The sequence below is a fragment of the Myotis brandtii genome, unplaced genomic scaffold (genome assembly GCF_000412655.1).
Source record: "Myotis brandtii unplaced genomic scaffold, ASM41265v1 scaffold112, whole genome shotgun sequence".
Lineage (NCBI taxonomy): Eukaryota > Metazoa > Chordata > Mammalia > Chiroptera > Vespertilionidae > Myotis > Myotis brandtii.
Genome location: NW_005353838.1, coordinates 5,248,823 through 5,268,093, shown reverse-complemented (window position 1 = coordinate 5,268,093; position 19,271 = coordinate 5,248,823). Strand labels below are relative to the sequence as shown.

General features: G+C 37.8%; 2 protein-coding genes across 4 annotated transcripts in view; one reads left to right on the top strand and one right to left on the bottom strand.

The window, feature by feature from the left end:
* SLC25A12 (solute carrier family 25 (aspartate/glutamate carrier), member 12) overlaps positions 1–19,271 on the top strand; it is a 175,382-nt gene that overhangs the window by 5,171 nt on the left and 150,940 nt on the right. The window lies entirely within an intron of this gene.
* Positions 9,136–19,271, bottom strand: part of HAT1 (histone acetyltransferase 1) — a 49,030-nt gene continuing 38,894 nt past the window's right edge. The window contains exons 10-11 of one of the 2 annotated variants that reach the window (XM_005857579.2): positions 18,694–18,810; positions 9,136–9,562 (exon numbers count right to left, since the gene is read on the bottom strand). In XM_005857579.2, the coding sequence (XP_005857641.1) occupies positions 9,395–9,562; positions 18,694–18,810 (285 nt within the window). In that variant the 3' untranslated portion in view covers positions 9,136–9,394. The remainder of the gene's footprint in view (positions 9,563–18,693; positions 18,811–19,271) is intronic. The other variant, XM_014545852.1, reaches the window with a different exon arrangement.

The window sequence follows — 19,271 nt, the reverse complement described above, 5'->3', positions numbered from 1 at the left end:
CTCATCGATGTTTCTAGCTCTCTATCCCTCTCCCTTCCCCTCTGTAAAAAATCAATAAAATATATAAATAAATAAATAAGATCATGTCTTATTAGAATCTTTTAAAAATATTTGTATTATTTTTTTATAAAAGAAATATATCAGAAATAAGTTCTGATACTTATATTTTTGAAAAGTCAGTCTTACCTTTCTCCTTCTACTTAGTAATATTTTATTATAGACTTATACCATATAACTTTTTCAAAAGTTGTATATAGTTTGTGATAATATTTAAATTATATCGGTCTCTGTAATGTATGTATTGAATTTGTAATTCACATTTGCATTTTTAAATGCTCTAGGGGATTATGTGACATTAAATCCTTTGAAAATAAATTTTGCTTTGTAATACATTTTGTAACTTGTTTTGCAAGTTTAAATTTTAAATACTCATTAGGATTACCTGTAGTGCAAGATACTTAAAAACATAGTAAGCCCTAATCGGTTTGGCTCAGTGGATAGAGCGTCGGCCTGCGGACTGAAAGGTCCCAGGTTCAATTCTGGTCAAGGGCATGTACCTTGGTTGCGGGCACATCCCCAGTAGGGGGTGTGCAGGAGGCAGCTGATTGATGTTTGTCTCTCATCTGTCTCTCATCGATGTTTCTAACTCTCTATCCCTCTCTCTTCCTCTCTGTAAAAAGTCAATAAAATATATTTAAAAAAACATAGTAAGGTGCTTACATATCTATAGAAGAAAGTTATTTATGAACATGTAAAACTAACTGAAAAAATGTGGTGTTTTTTACTGGGCACAGAGCAGGTTCTATGTAGTCTAGCCTTCATTCACCATTCCTGAGCTTGTGCATCAGTTTTGCCATCTGAATCAGAAAAAGTAGCTTTTTTATTTGATTTCAGGATCATTTCTTAGCATTTTACTCTATAGCTTGAGAAGAGTATTTCCAAAACTGCCCTCTAGTTTTTTAAATTTTAGTATGAGGAAATACTTTTATTTATTTACATGTGTTAAGTCAAATATTCTTTCCAGGAACTAGGAGTTCTGCATAAATATCATCTGTGCATACAACAAGGACCCCTCTTTGTAGCTGAGTAGACTCCTTTAAAGTTAGGGCCTAGCTTCAAATTATTATATGTTCAAGCAAAAAGTTTCTGGGGCACTCTTTTAGCCAACTTGCGTGCAGAATGTCATTTCCAATCCCAGTCATTTGAGACAATAATGTATATGTTACTGGTAATCTAGGGATGTCCTTAGAAATAATGTGTAAATGCTCCATGTTTTTTTAGGAAAAGTAATGCTATATGCAAGGCAGTTGTGAAATCATGTGGATTTCTCCGTGTGCTTGTACTCTTTCCTGGATTTGTAGTTGCCTAGAGGGACCCCTGATAAGGGCAGAGGGATTTAGTTGTGTGACCCTCATGCCCCTCTCATTTTTTGTCTAATGACATTTTCTCAAATAAACTTTAAGTCTCACTCCCTTCTAACAAGATTGCTCTACCTGAGCCCCTCCTATATTGAAATTCTGAAGATTTCAGGGACCTGTAGCCATGCATAGACCTAATCCAAATTAGCAGTCTGTCATGGTAAGCAGAGTGGAATGGGACCAGACAGGGCTAACATTGCCCCAAGGGAGTAGTTGTTCTCAGGCCCAGTCTGGCTCATTTTTTGTTTTTTGTTTTTTTCAAGATGGTTCAACCCCTGGGCTTGAAATATATTATGGGAGATTGTAAAGCAGCAACAGCCTAGTCACTGTTGGAGCAGTTGCCTACCTGGAATGGTTGGCAGGGATCAAGGGAGGAAAGGTATGGAAGGTTATTGGGAAAAGGCGGTGGATGGTCCCAAACACTGCTTGCTTTAGTCAGAGATGGCTTGGGAACTGTACAGGCTTGAGGGACAAGGCTTCCCCGACCTCATCTCTTGGAACTGGCTCTGCGGGAAGTTGGATTAAAGCAGAAGTGTGCATTTGCCCCATGAAATTTAAATAAGAATGTATACCATTAGCTACTGCCATCTATTCTCAGTAATCCCTGGGAAAGTAGCACCTGCTTATACACTTCTGGAGAAAGAAGAACCTATTCAGAGTAAGGAAGAATGGCAGAAAGTTTCCAAAAGACTCTAGTGATCAATCAGCCAATCAATAAATAACTTAAGTGCCCACACTAGGCTCCAAGGAGGTATGATACTATTTTTGTTCTTAGAAGCTAATTGGAAAGCTGAGACTGATATGCTCATAAGATTGCCCATAGAGAAAAACTGAGATCCCATAGGAGCACTGCCAGGAGTGAGGGGCTCACAGATTCTGACTACCTCTGGATGCTGAGAACTGAGAAAAATGCTGAACTCTAATTATATAAGTTCCCAGGAAATTGCACCTGTTTAATCTCCTTTACTTTCTGCAAAGATGAAGGTGAGAGAAAGGGAAATGTGTTTCTTTTAAGCACCTTCAATACACACTTACAAAAGAAGAGAAAGGAAAAGGCTCTCGCTCTTGTTGGAATTATTTTTAAAGTGGTTTTTTTTTTTTTTCTGTTTACACATGTCTGTAATATGTGCTCTTTAAAAACATTTTGCCATGGCTGGGTGGCTGTCGGTTGGAACTTCATCCCCTACACCAAAAGGTTGTGGGTTCAATTCCCGGTCAGAGCACATACCTAGGTTACGGGTTCGATTCCTGGTCAGAGCGCATATGTGAGGCAAAAGATCAGTGTTTCTCACGTTAATGTTCTCTTTCTCTCCCTCTCTCTCTAGAATCTATAAAAACATATCCTTGGGTGAGGATTTAAAAAACATGCAAATGTTTTTAAAATACTGAAATGTATAATACAGAAAGTAGAGGGCCCCCCCAAAAAGCTCCCTCCAGGTAATCACTGTTCACAAGTTGATGTATATTTATCCAGATTTTTTTTATACATATACCATTTGTTGGACTTTCTAAGGGAAGTTCCCTATTTTTACCATGCCCAGTCATATATCTGTGTAGAATAAAAGATAGCAGACCAGACAAACCACATGCAAAAGGGCAGGAATGCACAATATTACCTGTCTTTACTGCAGTCTACTGTGCATTCTCTTTTTTTCTTTTGCCTTCACTCTGCACTTGTTTTTCTTCTGTGATTGTTTCCAGCCTTCTGTAATATTACTGACTAGGAGCCTAGTGCATGAATCAAAATCACGCGGCACCACCCACCCTTCAGTTGCCGGTCCAGTCCTGCCTGCCTCTCCGGCCCTTGAAGCAGCCACGGCTGCTGCTGATCAGGCCCTCCCACAGCACAGGCGCGGAGGCCCCTGCTGCCTCGCCCCCCCGATGCTGCGCACGCAACCTCCTCCTGTCCGGTCGACCCGTTATGGCGTCCCGGTTGATTAGCATATTTCTCTATTATAATCATATAGATTGTACTGTTGTTGTTTTTTTCTTTCTTTCCCTCTTGAAGTGATGGTACATTCCTGGTTAACTTCTACTTGTCCATCTTTGTTTATTCTTTGGCTGGATTATGGTTCTGTGTTTGCTATTTAATTCTTAGTATGTTTGAGTAAAAATAGATGGTTTTGTAAGATTGTATGAGACCAGTTCATAGAGAAAGAAGTTTGACCATTAAAGCCAGCGTTTGAAAATATTTGTGATTTTGATATATTTCCTGCCTATCAGCATGAAAAAATACTCCTTGGTCAGTTAACAGTTGTGCAAAACACACTGCAGTAAGAATCTCCAAAGTGGAGATTATGAAATAACAAGAGATTTAATAATGAATAAAGAAAACTAGCTGCATGCCCCTTCCTCCCCTCCCACACTCCACCTTCACTCCCCAAACTGGCTGACAAACTAAGCAGTAGAGCATTTCTTAACCTCTGCTTCCTCTCACTCAACACGTTCTATATTCTATATTCAAGACTGAAACTGTGGAAACAATCAAGAGGGCAGATGCTGCCTCGACCTCTCTTCCCATTGAGCTGAGCTCCTCTGTGCTCACCCATCCACTTTAGCCCAGAGAATAACCTCTCTGGAGAGCATTCTCCTGAAGCACACACAAACATCGCTGAATTTTCTTTTACTTGATAAAGGATAAAGGAAGAAAAGCAGCAGCTGCTCTAGTAGCAGACAGCAAACAAGCTTCGCTGTGGTGGTCCCACAGCCTTCACAAAGGGGATTCAAGAGAGCTAGGCAAACGAACTGTACCGCCCAAGACTTCCACACACATTCACCTGCCAAAATTATTAATTAAAAATCTAAAGAACTGTCCAGGTGAACTGAGAGTCTAACCAAAGCACATTTTCCAACTGGCCTTTTATTAAGTTGGAAGAGAATACAGTTGAAGAACTGGAAAGAGCTTCAAAGATCACCTAACCCAACTCTAACTCTACACCTTCCAATTTTAAGATACAGGTAAGCCAGAAAGATCGTAGGAGAGAAGATTCACCCCTGTTCCAGCCTGTGTACAAAATAACACTGCAGATCTTAAAAAATATTTTTACAGGACATTTAGAAGGCACTTCGTGTAGCATCTTATGCACAATAGCTCTTCAGATACTCATAAGAGATGGCATTACGTTTTTATTGTATTCTATTTCTCCACAGGGTTAATGGAAAGCCCCCAAATTATGACATGGACATTTTTCAAAGCTTAGGTTTTACACTTAGTTGATTTATAAAACAAGGGTGTCAAAGATGGGGACAGTTTGTTTTTGGTAGCCGAATCAAGTTCAAGTAAAGTATGATTCCTTTGAGAATCAGTTTCCAAAGAAAAGGATTGAGTATTGCTCTTTTTTATTTTTTTAAGAAAGCTCTTCACTGTCTTTTCTTTTGGCGAATTCTGCTTGTGTAAGTCCGTCAGGCTGAGCAATCTTGCTGTATAAAGGTGCCACTTGTCTGCTTCAGATAACTTATTTTAAAAAATTTCCTTGGTTTACAATTGTATTTTATCTGACAATTATATGGAGTTTCGGTTGCTGAACAATATATTATTTAAGCAAAACTTTATTTCAAAGTAACACACAGTTTTAAAAAACATGCAATTATAACAAGGTTTACAATGAAAAACAAGTCTCCCATCCCACCTTTTCCCAGTCTGCCTCCAGACTCAATCACTTTGAACTGTTTTTGTTTCTGGTTACTGCTCAAAGTCATGCCAACTGTGCTTTATTATTATATGGACTCTGACTTAAGTGTACTTTCTTGTACACTCTTTTTTTTTTCTGGAGTTAATTTTCTATTCTAATTTGGACCAATTACTTTCTTGGACATGTAATTAAGTTGCCATGTTCACATTTTTTAATAATCGGAATCAGATCAGTTTTACTATTTCTTGTACTCTACATCTTACGTGCTCTTTGATTTCACCTTCATGCTGCTAAAATAGATCTACACATAACTTCATCAGAAAGTGTGTGAAGTAAGTTTTCTGGTTTCTTAGATTTCCAAAACCACCTTTGTTTTGGAAACTTGACTGATAATTTGGTTATTGTATTCTAGATTCAAAATAATTTTCCATCAGAGCTTTGAAGACATTGTTCCATTGTCTTTTAGCATGAAGTATGGCTGAGAAATCTAATACTATTTTAATTCCCTCTCCTCTCAAAGGTTTTCCCCTCTGAAAACACTTAGGATCTTTATTTTATGCTCAGTGTTTTGAAATTTATTTAGTCTACATGTGATCCTTTTAGGTAAGTGGTGTAGTGGTTAAGAATGCAAGTGAGGCCGGCTGGCGTGGCTCAGTGGTTGAGTGTCGACTTAGGGACCAAGAGGTCATTGTTTGATTCTGGTCAGGGCATATACCGGGATTGTGGGCTCGGGTTGCAGGCTGGAGCCCGAGTGCGGGGCATGCAGGAGGCAGCCGATCAGTGATTCTCTTTCATCATTGATGTTTCTCTCTGAAATAAAAAATATATATATTTTTAAAAAACATGCAAGTGAATTATACTGTCTGGGGTAAAATCTTAGCTCTGCCACTTACTATGTGACCTCGGGAGAAATAACCTCACTTGATCAGACCATGTGCGCCATAGGGTTATTGGGAAAACTGTGATGACTGATGCAAGTGCTTAGCAGATAGTAAGCACTCAGTGGATGTTAGTGATGATTTAATCTTGCTCAGTCTTCAGTGAGCGCTTCTAATTTGAAGATTCATTTCCCCGTTTCTAAGGAATTATCCTCCCATTCTTTGAAAATGTCCTTCTGTTTGCTTTTCCACTCTAAAATGAAAATAAGCTGGTTACCAGACTTCCCACATTAATTTATCTCCTCTCTCATAATTTCTTTTTGATCTTCTGGGAAATTTCTTCAACTTTATACCCTACATTTCTGCTGCGTGAATTAGAAAAATCATTTTAAATTTCTAAGAGCTCTTATTCATTGATTGTTCCTTTTTCATAGTAGTTGTTTTATATATGCAATATCTTTTCTTTCCAATTTTTATTTTAGAAACATGCAGAAAAGTTGAATCATACAGTGAACACCTCTATATATCTTCCACCTACATTCAGTAATTTAAAAAATATTGTCACATTTGCTTGCTTTCTGTTTATGTCTGTAGATATGTTTATGCATGTATGTATGGATGGATGTGTATATATATCCCACCTACACAAACATTCTTTTTTTTCTGGACCATTTGAATGTAATTTGTAGAGGTCATGACTCTGATCCTAAATACTTAAAACATGTGACTCCGAGGAATAAAGACATTTTTGAATCTACACAATCACAACACTACTATCACAACTATGAAAATTAACAAAATTCCATGTCATCTAACATTAGAGTCCATATTCAGATTTCTCTGTCTCAAATGTGTGCAAAATCTACCTAAATGTGAAGCGCCATACATACCCTTCACTCAGAGATTCCATCACTATCTTGCATATATACTCCCACATGAATGGGGCCTAGACACGAATATTCACTACAGCACTGCTCCTAAGAGAAGATAGGAAACAACCCAAATGTCCATTAATATAGGATTGGGTTAAACACAGGGAGCTCAAACTATGGAATATCAAACTACGGAATACTATTAGAATGAAGGTGTTTAGAATTGAAGTGTTCTAATATGTAGTAATTAAAATATGAGTTAAATTTAATTGGAAGATTCTGAGTACTGAATATAGTATATCATCGTTTGTATTAAAATTATGAGTGTTTGCAGACTGATAATTAACTCAGAGGGGGGGAAAGATGCTGGTAAAAGTAATTGTCTCTAGAGAAGTGAATTGGGAAGGTGGAAAGGAGGGCAGCATACTTCTCATCAAATGTTCTTACTGATTTTGAATTTTGTACTATGTCCACATTACATAACAAAAAATAGTGCTTACAGTGGAAGAATATTCAATCCCATGTAGCAGTGGTTCTCAATCAAGGGTGATTTTGCCTTGCAGATGTGGCAATGTCGGGAGACATGTTTGGTTGTTAAAACTGGAGATGGGGGTAGTGCTACTGGCATCAGTGGGTAGAAGCCAGGGATGCTGTTAACCAGGTCACAATACACAGGTCAGCCTGCACAACAAAGAATGGCCTGCCCCAAGATGTCAATATTGCTGAGGTTGGGAAACCCTGCTGTAGAGCACTGAATGGTAAGGTTTGAGAGAAGTTAAGTATAAACAAAGAAAGTCTTGTGCACAAGCCTAAGCGTTCAACTTATTGTACTTTTAAGATAATTCACATTTCTAGCTGTGTATGGTTAGAGAAGTCCATTATGCTCTTGTTTGCATAGAGCTTATTCCAGATTGGTACAATATCAAGTTTCTGTAACCTTGGTTCATGTTAGTAATTTTAACTGTTGTAAACAGAATATTGTCACTGTAAGAATGAAGTCTCTGATTCTAGGCCTTTAAACTATAGGTATTCCTTTGAATAACATGCGAGTGAACTGTGTGGTCCTCCTATATGTAGATTTAAAATTTCTGTGTTCAAGTGAACATGCACATTACAAAGGTCAACTGTATTTTTAATCCACAGTTGGGAATTTGCATACATGGAGGAGTGACTTAGGTTATATGTGGATTTTATTATGTGCGGGTAGTTGATACCCCTAACCCCTGCTTTGTTCAAGGGCCTACTGTACTCCAACATCTAAGCATAGCACATGTATAAGAACATGCACTGTGTGTTGTTTGTAATGGAAAATATTGGAACAACCTAAATAATAGGGGACTGGTAGAGTAACTTATGGTATATCCATACAGTGGAATAACTGCATTAAACAAGATAGCTCCAACGATCTTCAGAAGTTTAAAGTTTAAACAGCAAGTTAGAGAACAATATATGTGGGAGGTTACCATATGTATATGATATATAAATATGGCTCAGTGGTTGAGCGTCAACCTATGGACCAGGAGGTCACAGTTTGATTCCCGGTCAGGGCACATGCCAGGGTTGCAGGCTTGATCCCCAGTGTGGGGTGTGCAAGAGGCAGCTGATCAATGATTCTCTTTCATCACTGATGTTTCTAATTCTTTCCCCCTCTCCCTTCCTTTCTCTTAAAAAAAAAAAGTAAAGTTCAAGTTACATACCATTTTGGAGGTTATATAACAATCTTACTTTCTGATACGCATTATAAACACCAAGCTTTTACTTTTATGATTCTGTATCAAGCAATTTACACTCCAGTAAAAATAAAGTAACAATATACTATTACCATTGCTTTTTTTTCTTGTTGGACTTCAACATCTTGGTAACCTTATAGCAAATCACAACAGATATACACCTCATTTTACACAAGACTTCAATTATGGTGTAAATTGGATTTTTATAAACTGATTTTCATCTTATTATCTTATATTACTGTTATTTATAAAATGATTATACTAAAACTAACTTCTAAATTATCTTCAATTAATATCTGATGCCAAACATTTAGGTTTTAGGCTGTATCTAGTTTCCCTTATCTCTCTTATCCATGCTACCCCCAACAGTGGTTAACTGGAGTTTGCTTAAAATAAATCTATACTAGGAACATTTCTATTTAGAAAAATCACATAGGAAAAACAAGATTATTAGGAAGACCTAAAAAAAAAGTGTTTTAAAGATGTCAGGTATAAAATCTTAGAAGCAAAGAGTGGGAAGAATAATAAAAGCTTAAAACCTAAAGTTTTTAACATGACTGAAAAAGTTTAGACATAAGTATTTAAGAATCATATCACACATTAACGTATCACAACTAAGCATTTATTATACTGCTTAAGAAGGCAAGCAATTGCAGTGGTATTTCAAAAGCTGTATCTTTAATATATGCTCATAGACTCTAAACAGTATTTTAAAATATACAATCTCTCCAAAAGAAAATCTTCAACTAAAAATAAGATAGATAACTTTTAATGTAAGTAAAATGTTACAAGACTTTAAAATTATATTTTTCACAACACAATGTACAGAAATTTGCAAACTTCCTGTACAGAGCAGTATAATCTTTACTCTTGAGCAAGGCGTTCAATAACACGTCGGTAATCGTCCACAAGATCCTGAAAGCTTTCTTCCAGCTGTTCGTGTTGCATGCTTATTTCTATTTGGTTCATCTGGTTTGTCAGTTCTTCTGGTCTGAGACATTTTCTCATTTTAGCAAGATCTCTCTGCTTTTTCTAAGCAACAAAAATAATTATTGGTTAGACTAAGGAAGCTGATATGTGTCTATATTCTTAAAATTTTATTTTTTAATATATTTTTATTGATTTCAGAGAGGAAGGGAGAGGGAGAGAGAGATAAAAATAGAAACATCAATAATGAGAGAATCACTGATCAGCTGCCTCCTACACGCTCCCCACTGGGGATTGAGCCTACAACCCAGGCATATGCCCTGACTGGGAATTGAATCAATGACCTCTTGGTTCCTGGGTCAACATTCAACCGCTGAGCCACCCCCGGCTGGGCTATTCTTAGAATTTTAAATCTCCAATATTAAAAATAAGAGTGGGCCCTAACCGGTTTGGCTCAGTGAATAAGGCATTGGCCTGCGGACTGAAGGGTCCTAGGTTCGATTCCGGTCAAGGGCATGTACTTTGGTTGTGGGGACATCCCCAGTAAGGGGTGTGCAGGAGGCAGCTGATCGATGTTTCTCTCTCATTGATGTTTCTAACTCTCTATTCCTCTCCCTTCCTCTCTGTAAAAAATCAATAAAATATATTTTAAAAAAATAAATAAGAGTGGTAGGAATATGCCCAAATTTGTCCCATACAATTTTCTTCTTAAGGAAACCTAAACATAAATTTGACCATGAATTACAATCTCTCTAAAAGGAATTAACTAGAAGACCTGGAATTTGTGTTAATTGATGATAAATATAGATATGTGACTAATAGCACTCTCACCAAATCATAAAAAAAACAACACAATTGGTCAGTGTAGACCAGGGGTCCTCAAACTTTTTAAACAGGGGGCCAGTTCACTGTCCCTCAGACCATTGGAGGGCCGGACTATAGTTTAAAAAAAAAACTATGAACAAATTCCTATGCACACTGCACATATCTTATTTTGAAGTAAAAAAACAAAACGGGAACAAATACAATATTTGTATTTGCATGTGGCCTGCGGGCCGTAGTTTGAGGACCCCTGTAGACACTCAAATATTTCTTTTTTAATAAATATATTTTTATTTATTTCAGAGAGGAAGGTAGAGGGAGAGAGAGATAGAAATATCAATGATGAGAGAAAATCACTGATTGGCTGCCTCCTGCACACCCACTACTGGTGATCCAGTATGCAACCCGGGCATGTGCTCCTGACCGGAATTGACTCTGGGACCTTTCAGTCTGCAGACTGACGCTCTATCCACTGAGCCAAACCAGCTAGGGCTCAGATATTTCTTTAACCAATAAAATATATTAACTGAAGACAACTGAGATTAAGCACTATTATTATTCATATCATGATTCAATCATTAGTTAATTAATTTAATTCCAAGATGGTTTTTTCTTGACACTATGCTCATTTCTAAGTTCCCTTACCCAGCAATGTATTTATGGACCTCATATCAATTTTAACATAAATTGTTGGAAGAGTTTCAGAACGATAAACCAAAATCTGTGACACTTCCTCTCCCTCTTTTACCGAGAAGGAAACCACCATGCAGTAGGGATCTGGTAACAACTTTTAAGCAGGACAATGTCAGAAAAATACTGTGTCAGTAATGCTGAGGATGGGACTAGAGGACCAAGTTAGCAGCTACTGAACGAATTCAAGCGAGAAATGATGAAAACTAGACCAAGTGAGCAGCAGCAGAAATAGAAGGGACAGGGCAGATTTCAAGAAGAAAACATTGGGTGATATGGGGAAAGAAAAATGGAGAATGACTCCAAGATTCCTGGATGGGTGGCAACATTGCAATACATGAAACACTACAATAAAGGCAACTTTCTTGCATTTTGGACCAACTCTTCTAGATTACTATATCAATCCGCTTTTACTAGAGTATATAATAAAGAACTCACTTTACATAGAGATAAAAAAATTACATATATTAACTCATGTAATCTTTTTTTTAAAAAAATATATTTTATTGATTTTTTACAGAGAGGAAGGGAGAGGGATAGAGAGCCAGAAACATCAATGAGAGAGAAACATTGATCAGCTGCCTCCTGCACGCCCCCCACTGGGGATGTGCCCGCAACCAAGGTACATGCCCTTGACCGGAATCGAACCCGGGACCCTTGAGTCCACAGGCCGACGCTCTATCCACTGAGCCAAACCGGTTCTGGCAACTCATGTAATCTTAACAATTCTATGAAATAGGTACAATTTTCTTCAATTGATAGATGAAGAAAAAAAGGGATACAGGGATTAAATAACTTACCATAGAGGTAGTAATCTGAGAAGCCAGGATTCAGACCCTAATGATCTGATTGGAAGTCTGTATTTTCAGTTCCTATATCTAACTGCCTTTCAAATGACAATTACCACCCCCACTCCAAACAATATCTTAAATCCATCATAAAAACAGAATATCCCTTAAAGGGAACCCTAATAATTTTGGAATACTAGGCACCTATGTCATAATTACTGCTTTAAAAGAAAAGCTCAATATTAAGCTAAATTTATAATCACACACCTTTATAAAACAAGGTAACAACAATAAAGTTTGAAGATAAGCCTATAATGAAATAAGCTGTCTGACAGTACAAAAAGATTAGGTTCATAATGGGTCTAAACTGGTGGAGCTAATTAAAGGCGGTTGCTACTATTATAATCAGAAAGAAAAAAAATAACTTCCATAAGATGCCCTTCTGAAGCAGTGCTTGAATGTGCACAAAGATTGCTGGGGACCTTGTTAAAATGCAGATTTTGATTCAGTAGGTCTGGAGTGGGGTGAGACTACATTTCTAACAAGCTCCAGATTATTTTAATGTTGCTGATTCATTAACTACACTTTCAATATTAGTTCTAGAGTACTGATGAGAATTCAAATTTATTTTCTAAGGCCAGAACAGGAAGTGTATTCCTTTAATCTTCAATAACATGGATGACAAATGCTTTGTTTCAGCTGTAACTGATTTTTTTTCTGCCAAGAGGCATGACTGCATCATATAAAAGAGCCCTAACTCTAGGAAACAGTTCAGGAATCAAAAATATATTGTGGGCCCTAGCTGGTTTGGCTCAGTGGATAGAATGTGAGCCTGTGGACTGAGGGATCCCGGGTTTGATTCCGGTCAAGGGCACGTGCCTGGGCTCGATCCTAGTAGGGGATATGTAGGAGGCAGTCGATCAATGATTCTCTATCATCATTGATGTTTCCAGCTCTCCCTCCCTCTCCCTTCCTCTCTGAAATCAATAAAAATATGTTTTAAAAAAAGTATTGTGGTATGTGATAGGAATATAAGCCCTTTTTCTAAATTGCAAACCAGTGGTACCATTTATTCAGTAATCCATTGCTTGAAGCTGCTTCCAATATATTAAATTCTTATATATAATAAAACTATCATATTACATTCTTAAATATTTCTAGACTATCAGTTTTGTTCCAAATAATTAATAGAATTAATCATGTGCCTGTAACATAATGTTTTAAATTATGCTGTTTTTAACTTTCTAAGAGAGCATACTTCCCGAATTTATCTCCCCCTCCCTTACCATCTTCATTTTCTTCACTGTCAATTTTTTTCAGATGGATGTCAGAATTAATCTCTATTATAATTTTAATTGGTATGGCAAGTCTATGACTTAAATTCAAGAGTGCTAAGTACCAAGGAATAAAAAATAATAATTTCATGGAAAAAATATAAAACTATATATGTAAATTCCTCACAAACATATAAGGTATGGTTCAATTTAAAAAATAACTAATTTGAGGTATTTTTATTAATCTTTAATATTCCTTAAACTATATATTCCACTTTGTATATGTATTTTACAAGTTAATCTTTTTTTTTTAAATCCTCACCTGAGAATATGTTTATTGATTTTATTTTATCTTTTTTTAAAATATATTTTATTGATTTTTTACAGAGAGGAAGGGAGAGGGATAGAGAGTTAGAAACATCAATGAGAGAGAAACATCGATCAGCTGCCTCCTACACACCCACTATTGGGAATGTGCCCGCAACCAAGGTACATGCCCTTAACTGGAATCGAACCTGGGACCCTTCAATCCACAGGCCAACGCTCTCTCCACTAAACCAAACTGGTTAGGGCTGTTTATTGATTTTAGAATGAGGGGAAGTGGGAGGTGGGGGGGAGGGAGAAACATCAATGTGAGAGAGAATCATTGATTGGTTGCTTCCTGCACCACTCCACTTGGGGTCAAACCTGCAACCTTTTGGCAGGGGTGGGCAAACTTTTTGACTCAAGGGCCACAATGGGTTCTTAAACTGGACCGGAGGGCCGAAACAAAAGCATGGATGGAGTGTTTGTGTGAACTAATATAAATTCAAAGTAAACATCATTACATAAAAGGGTACGGTCTTTTTTTTTTTTTAGTTTTATTCATTTCAAATGGCCGGATCCGGCCCGCGGGCGGTAGTTTGCCCATGGCTGGTTTACGGGATGGCTGTCCTAGGAACTGAGCCACCCAGCCAAGGCACAAATTATTGATTTTAGAGAAGAAGGGAGAGGGAGTGATAGGAACATCAATGATGAGAGAGAATCATCGGCTGCCTCTGAGGATTAAGCCTGCAACCTGGGCACATGCCCTGACCGGGAAACGAAACCTGACCTCTTGGTTCATAGGTCAACACTCAACCACTAAGCCACGCTGGCTGGGCCTAATTAATCTTTTAAAGAATGTGTAAAATTAGAGCTTAAGCCCTGGCCAGTGTGGCTCAGTTGGTTGGAGTGTCCTCCCTCCCATACACCAGAAGGTGGGCTTGATTCTTGGTCAGGGCACATACTTAGGTTGCAGGTTCGATCCACAGTCAAGAGTGTGTGCAGAAGGCAACCCATTGATGTTTCTCTCACTCTCTGAGACCCTCCCTTCCTCTCTATAAGATCAATAATAATAATAAAAAAAACTTGAAAAAATCTGATTTGGGGAACACCTTTATCTAGCCAAGTGACATACATTGGGAGCACAAATGAAATACTGAAAGGTAGAACTCATTAAGATTGGAATAGAAATTCTATAGGCTTCACAATAATTTTTCTCTCTCCATAAACAAAAAATTCCTTCATGGTTTTGAGCCATTGAAAAAAGTATTTTGTTAATCCTCACAAGAGGGTATTTTTTCCATTGATTTTTAGAGAGAGTGGAAGGGAGGGAGTAGAGGGAGAGAAAGAAACATGTGAGAGAGACACATCAATTGGTTGCCTCCCACATGTGCCCTGACCAGGGTCAGGGATGGAACCTGTAACCCAGGTACGTGCCCTTGACCAGGTATTGAACCCTTGACCCTTTGATGTGCGGGCTGATGCTCCGACCACTGAGCAACACTAGACAGGGCGTGTTGAAAAATTTTAAGCAAATTAATTAAATATGGAATTAATGTCAATTTATTTATGTTAACATTTGACTTGATTATGAATTCATTTCCAGAAAATAATCCACCCTTCTTGTCTAGTTTTCACAGGTTCTATGAGGTCTTACAAATAAAATCACAAAAATGCCACCACCTCTAAAGGTTCTTAACATCTATCTGCTGATCTAGCCTCTTTTGTGAAGTACAGAGATAAGGTTCTTTTGCAAGAGTTTAAAAATAATAATGGTGTGGAAACATTTAAATTCCAAAGACTTCTCAAAAAAATCTTTAAAGCCCTGGCTGGTGTGACTCAGTTGGTTAAGTGTCATTCCATGCACTGAAAGGTTGTGGTTCAATTCTGGTCAGGGCACATGCCCAGATTTCGGGTTTGATCCCCAGTCAGGGTACTTTCAAAAGGCAACCGATTAAAGTTTCTCTCACACACTAATGTTTCTCTCTCTCTCTCTCTCTCTCCCTCCCTCTCTCTCTCTCTCTCTCTCTCTGTCTCTGTCTCAAAATAAAAACATATTTTAAAAAAATCTTTAAAAACATGCACACTGTATTGTGTTTAGTTCCTCACTATGGAGCTCTGCATTTCCATGTTACAGAAAAGAAGCCTAATAAACAGATGCTATTGACAGTCACACAACTTGTACAAGTAGAACTAGACCTCATTCCTGATTCCAAACCCAATGAGATAACACCCATTCTAAATTTTATGTTTGTAAACCAATTAGGAATTAAATATGCCTTTGAAACAATATAAAAGGTTTAATGCTAAGACCAAGCAGCTGCACCAATTTTATCTTTTTTTTGGGGGGGGCGGGGGGGGGACTGTTCAAATTTATCTTAACACCTGAAAATTACTTCTGTTCTAGAGATGGAGTTCCTTTTTGTGCTTTTAAAAAATGATTCTAGTTAATACAGGTTATTTTTATCTCTTCTTGGCACCAATACAAATAAAGTATCAATGTTTAAAGAACTTTTAAAATAAGGTACAAGAAAAAAAAAAAAAAAAAAAAGCCGAAACCGGTTTGGCTCAGTGGATAGAGCGTCGGCTTGTGGACTGAAAGGTCCCAGGTTCGATTCCGGTCAAGGGCATGTACCTGGGTTGCGGGCACATCCCCAGTAGGAGATGTGCAGGAGGCAGCTGATCGATGTTTCTCTCTCATCGATGTTTCTAACTCTCTATCTCTCTCCCTTCCTCTCTGTAAAAAATCAATAAAATATATATTTAAAAAAAAATAAAATAAAATAAGGTACAAGTAATTCTAACATCTATCCAAATAATTTCTTAGTGGGAGAGTGTTTTTAAGTTGATATGTAAACTTGATCTATTAAATAAAGGCAGACAGAATTGGTGGACTTTTCTATCAATCAATAAATAAATCATACCTCAGTAATAAGTTAGCAACAATCAAAATTATAATTTTTCATAAAATGTGTTAAAAATGTAAATTTTACACTTCAAACTTTCCCCATTAAGCAGGCATACATTTTAGAGACCTAAAATAATTCTAAACTACATTCACTATTTGGCAATTTTACTTTATTTCTTAAACTTAATTCTGTATTTGAGAATGCTGTGGTAACAAAACAAAGTACAAGAATATCAGCTTGGAATGACAAATTGGAGAAAATCATCTGCATACATTCAACAAGGAAATCTTATCAACTCCTCCCATGCCTATATGACATTTAACTCATTTCTTTTTTTCCCCCTAAATATATTTTTATTGATTTCAGAGTGGAAGGGAAAGGGAGAGAGAAACATCAGTGATGAGAATCATTGATCAGCTGCCTCCTGCACACCCCCACGGGGGATCAAGCCCACAACCCATCCATGTGCCCTGATGGAGAATCAAACCATGACCTCCTAGTTCAGTGATGGCGAACCTTTTGAGCTTGGCGTGTCAGCATTTTGAAAAACCCTAACTTAACTCTGGTGCCATGTCACATATAGAAATTTTTTGATATTTGCAACCATAGTAAAACAAAGACTTATTATTTTTGATATTTATTTTATATATTTAAATGTCATTTAACAAAGAAAAATTAACCAAAAAAATGAGTTCACGTGTCACCTCTGACACGCGTGTCATAGGTTCGCCATCACTGTCCTAGTTCATAAGTTGATGTTCAACCACTGAGCCACACCAGCCAGGCATTTGAACTCATTTATAGGCTTTCCCAATTTATAGTAGGTTTCCTAGCCTCAGCATTGTGGCCTTCAAACCAAAGAGTGGGGAGTGGGACCCTCAAGTTTTCTTGGTTTTCTCAATGGGATAGAATACTGGGTAACTAAATTTATTAAAAAGTACATTGTTATAAGTAGGGTTTGAACAAGTATCTGAAGAATTTGTAATTTGCCTCTGAGCTTTATTTCAAGAATGATGATAACCATTTTGGCTGCTAAGAATCTGAAGAGTTTAATAACCAGTTTTTGGTTGTCTTTCAGGTAGGTGAAGATGCTGGGTAGACGAAGATACTTAATATAAAAAATCATTATCATTCTTTAGAGTAGGAAATACTTGCTTTCGTGAACTACAGAAATTCCCATTATTTGGCCTAACTTTGTGAATACTATTTACACTAAAAATTCATCATCCCCCATTTGCTAGTCTGCCTATGTCACATAAATATTAAATGGGTATAATTGAATAAATTATTTTATGGTACTAAAAACAGTTTTGTCCAGCTGGCATGGCTCAGTGGTTGAGCGTCAATCTATGAACCAGGAGGGTCACAATTTGATTCCCGGTCAGGGCACATGCCTGGGTTGCTGGCTTGATCCCCAGTGAGGGGCATGCAGGAGGCAGCCGATCAATGATTCTCTCTCATCATTGATGTTTCTATCTTTCTCTCCCTCTCTCTTCCTCTCTGAAATCAATCCTATATAATAAAGAAGTAATATGCAAATTGACCCTCACACCCTTGCACAAGATGGCCACCCCCATGTGGTCAAAGATGGCTGCCACAAGATGGTCGGCAGGGGAGGGCAGTTGGGGGCGACCAGGCCGGTAGGGGAGGGCAGTTGGGGGAGACCAGGGCAGCTGGAGGCGACCAGGCCTGCAGGGGAGGGCAGTTGGGGGCGACCGGGCTGGAAGGGAAGGGCAGTTAGGGGTTACTGGGCTGGCAGGGGAGGGCAGTTGGGGGCGATAGGACCGGCAGGGGAGCAGTTAGGCGTCGATCAGGCTGGCAGGGGAGTGGTTAGGGGGTGATCAGGATGGCAGGCAGGCAAGCGGTTGGGAGCCAGCAGTCCCAGATTGTGAGAGGGGTCCCAGATTGGAGAGGGTGCAGGCTGGGCTGAGGGACCCCCCCTCCCCCCAGTGTACGAATTTCGTGCACCGGGCCTCTAGTAAAAATATATTTTAAAAAATAATAAAAAATAATACTAAGTTGCAAGTTCAGCTATGGTAAAATATAAATAGCAACAAAGGCCATATTTAGAAAGGAGGGAGCAAAGGCAAACAGAATGTATATGACAAATGGGAAGACAGACTCAGAAAAAAAACCAAAGATAATTTGTTAGGGAAGAATCTGGACATTCAGATTTTTAAAAATTGTATACAAATGAAAGAAAACAACAAAAACCACAGGTAGACTATTCTTAGGGTTAATTTTTAAGTGCATGAAAGATATTTGTAGCTTACATTGGAAAATTATGACAGTGAGAATTCTTATAACTAACTGGAAGAATATTTTCACTTTTGTAAAAGTTAATTTAGCAAAATGATTTGGAATTTCCCACACATTGGCATTTCCTAAACTTTCTTCTCCATTTTAAATAGGGACAAAAATATAATGTATAAGACTCTTCAAAGTCCTACCTTATATGGGCTAATTAGTCTTCTTTTAATATCCAATCTATAACTTCTGTATTGTTCAGCATCACTCATGTCAGTTACCAGTAGGCGAAGAATTTCATAAACCCGTCTAGCATGTTTCTAATAAATGAAACAAAAAAATTATATACATTTTTCAAATTACAAAGTGACACTTTCTCAAAAGAACATAGGGTATACTGAATACATGCCATGGTCCAGAAACTATGCTAGGTATCAGATGAAAAGCAATAAAAGACAGTCTCTGCCCTCAAGGAGCTACTTAGCAGTCTAGTGGGTAGGTAACACAAGTGATAGAAATATGCATAAAGTATTATCGTAGCATAACCTGGGAATGAGAGAAATGTTAGAAGAGGATTCCTGGGAGAATCCTGAGCTGAATCTTAAAGGAAAGAGAGCATACCATTCCAGAAAGAAGTGAGGGCATCATGTATGTGTATGTGTGAGTATGCACACACATGAAGAACAGAGGAGCTTGATAATGCTGGAGCACAAAATGAAAAGCAAGGTGCAGAAGTAGAGTGAAGTTGGAGCAAGAGCACAGAGCCTTATATACTGCATTA